Here is a 2,500-nt window from a genome sequence, read left to right as displayed (position 1 = left end):
ACCAACGTGGCACTGCTCTTCAAGATGTATCCTGAGGCAGCGTCCAAGATGGAAGCACTCTACATTCTTGGAGGTAATCGGCATGGCGTCGGTAATACGGCAGTGGCAGCGGAGTTTAACTTTTTCACCGATCCCGAGGCGGCCAACATCGTCCTTAACAACGCACCGATGATTGTGAATGTGTTTCCCTGGGAGACGGTGGTCACTTTGATACCGGAATTCTCGACTCAGTGGCGCTTCGAAACGTTCCATGACTCGCCGAACCCCGCCATCCAGGTGTTGAATCGCGTCGAATCGATAGTTTATGCCGAGGAGAAAGGCTGGACACCTTGTGATATGTTTGTGGCGACTGTCTTCCTGAACTCCTCGATCGTCCAAACGCGTGTAACACATCGGGCTGAGGTAGAGCTGAGTGGACGAGTCACACGCGGAATGATGGCCATTTTGCATCACATCAAAGAGGTGGAACAGCATAACGTTGCCATTATCGATGCGATCGATGCAGTTGAGGTGCGGCGTATGTTGCTGGCCTTAAAAGACGTCCAGGTGAAGGAGAAGTTTATGCGCAGCCTAATGAGGACGAGCAGCGACAGGAAGGTCTGAGAACACGCGTCTAGCGAGCACTGAATCTCTTGAGCTCATAATAAGTCACTAATTAACTGATTTACTGGCGACACGAGATGCGAGACAGATTCCCATTGCTGTGGTTCTGTGGTTTCTTTTCAATTCCGTCCCCGCCATTGTGTGCCGCACATGCCGAAACGAAACGCATTTGCGGTGCGGACTCCTTTTGGTCATGTCTGTGTTTTATGTGTCCCCGGAGTACGGAGTGCACGTCGCGCCCGGATGGCTGTTTGTTTTTAATATTCTTATCTAAGCAGAAAAATGTCAGATCTATTATGAAATTACAGAAATTCGAAACAGAAAAACACGAGTCTCACGTACATTTAAACGGGTGCTCTACCTCCATGGCGCTTTCGCCTAGCTGACAGCTTCATCCTCACGTGCCGAAAACGGATGCTAAAAGGCTGGGGAGCGCTTGCCACCCTCGGTCGCGGTCGCGGAATTGTGTAAGCCATCACGCATCCGAGATCAGAAAAATGTGACTCGCAACATCCACGACCATAAGGAGTCCGGTCCGGAGCAAACGGTGGAGAGTGATGCATAACCCACCGAAGTCTAATAAGTAGCGACAACTATAGCGTGTGTGTGTGTGTGCGCGCAAAAAAGAACTAGCAAAAAAGTCGTGAAAACATGAAAAGAAACAAAACAATCATATTCAAAAAACAAATACGAAGCAAAGGAGTAAGGGAAAAGGGCATAATTATATGAAACATTATTATTAAGGTACACGTACATTCCGGTACACACATACAACACCAAGCGTGGGTTCGGTGGAGGAGTAAAAAGGGTTTTCTCGCTGTTTGTTTGCTCCAGAACCGGAAGATGGTTTCGGTGACAAGCGGGAACAACAAAAAAGCATCTAGCAACAACGTTTTATGCCCAGCAACTCCGTGCCCAGCCTGCTACGACTCGCTGGTTGGCTGGCTGGCTAGCTGGTTGCAGTTCCCTGAGGGAAGGTGAATCACGGGGAAAACGTAGCGGGCGCGCGCGTTTATCTGTTTTGCATGTACAGAAAAGAGATTGCAATTTTTAAAATTCTTCAACTGTCCGGTGTCCCTGGGTTAGGGGGAGGGGTGCCGGTGGTTTACACCGGGCCCGCGAGGATACCGTTACGCAGCAGGCACATTTACGCTCCCGCACGTAATGTGAGCGAGCGAGTGGACTGGCTTTATGCCGCTTGGGCGAATCTCATGTTGGTAGTTTGAAAGAATAATGAAATTAAAATACGCGCCCACTCGGCGACCACCCGCCCTTACCACCATCACCCCGCTTCCCCACCACATTTGTGGCGACGAATCCGTAAGTGAAATTCTTCCAACCGTTACAATTATTTCAAATTGCATAGGAGCTAAATATATTACAATTATTATTAAAAGATAACATGATGCTGGCGGGTGCTACGGGTGCTGCTTATGCTAGTCATGCATTGGCCTCGCAAGGCACGTAAAGGCGGATTCTGCGTTTCTTTTCTCTCCCGCCACCCAAAAGTGCCTTTCATCTTGGAAGGGGACCCTCTCACGTTGCACATGCAAAAACATAATGGTGCTGCTGGTGGCCAGCATACCAAGCAACAAAAAAAAAAAAACATACCGTCCCCAAAGGAAAGCAGATGGAGAGTTTGAATTTCGGGGTGTCTGTGTGTGCGCGTGTGTGGTGTGTGTGTTAAAATAAATTAAAATTCTTGTGTCCGCCGGGGTCCCGGGGACCACCACAAAGTGCTGGCCTGGTTGAACCGATTAAGGTGAAGCGGGCCACAGTCACAGGGTCTTATCAGAGCGCCCTGGGTTTTTGATGGCAAAGTGACTTCCCCGCCCCCCTTTCCTAAAACACAAAACGGCGCGCGACCACCGGCCTTTGCAGTAGAGTGAGACGTGCT

General features: G+C 49.6%; 1 protein-coding gene across 1 annotated transcript in view; it reads left to right on the top strand.

The window, feature by feature from the left end:
* LOC125951957 (pyrimidine-specific ribonucleoside hydrolase RihA-like) overlaps nucleotides 1–703 on the top strand; it is a 2,938-nt gene extending 2,235 nt beyond the window's left edge. Inside the window, exon 3 of the mRNA XM_049681113.1 lies at nucleotides 1–703. This exon is cut by the window's left edge and continues 39 nt beyond it. Coding sequence (XP_049537070.1) covers nucleotides 1–603 — 603 coding nt within the window. The 3' untranslated portion in view covers nucleotides 604–703.
* The last annotated feature ends 1,797 nt before the right edge of the window (nucleotides 704–2,500 follow it).

Source organism: Anopheles darlingi, chromosome 2 (genome assembly GCF_943734745.1).
Source record: "Anopheles darlingi chromosome 2, idAnoDarlMG_H_01, whole genome shotgun sequence".
NCBI lineage: Eukaryota > Metazoa > Arthropoda > Insecta > Diptera > Culicidae > Anopheles > Anopheles darlingi.
This window is presented reverse-complemented; position numbering and strand designations above follow the sequence as displayed.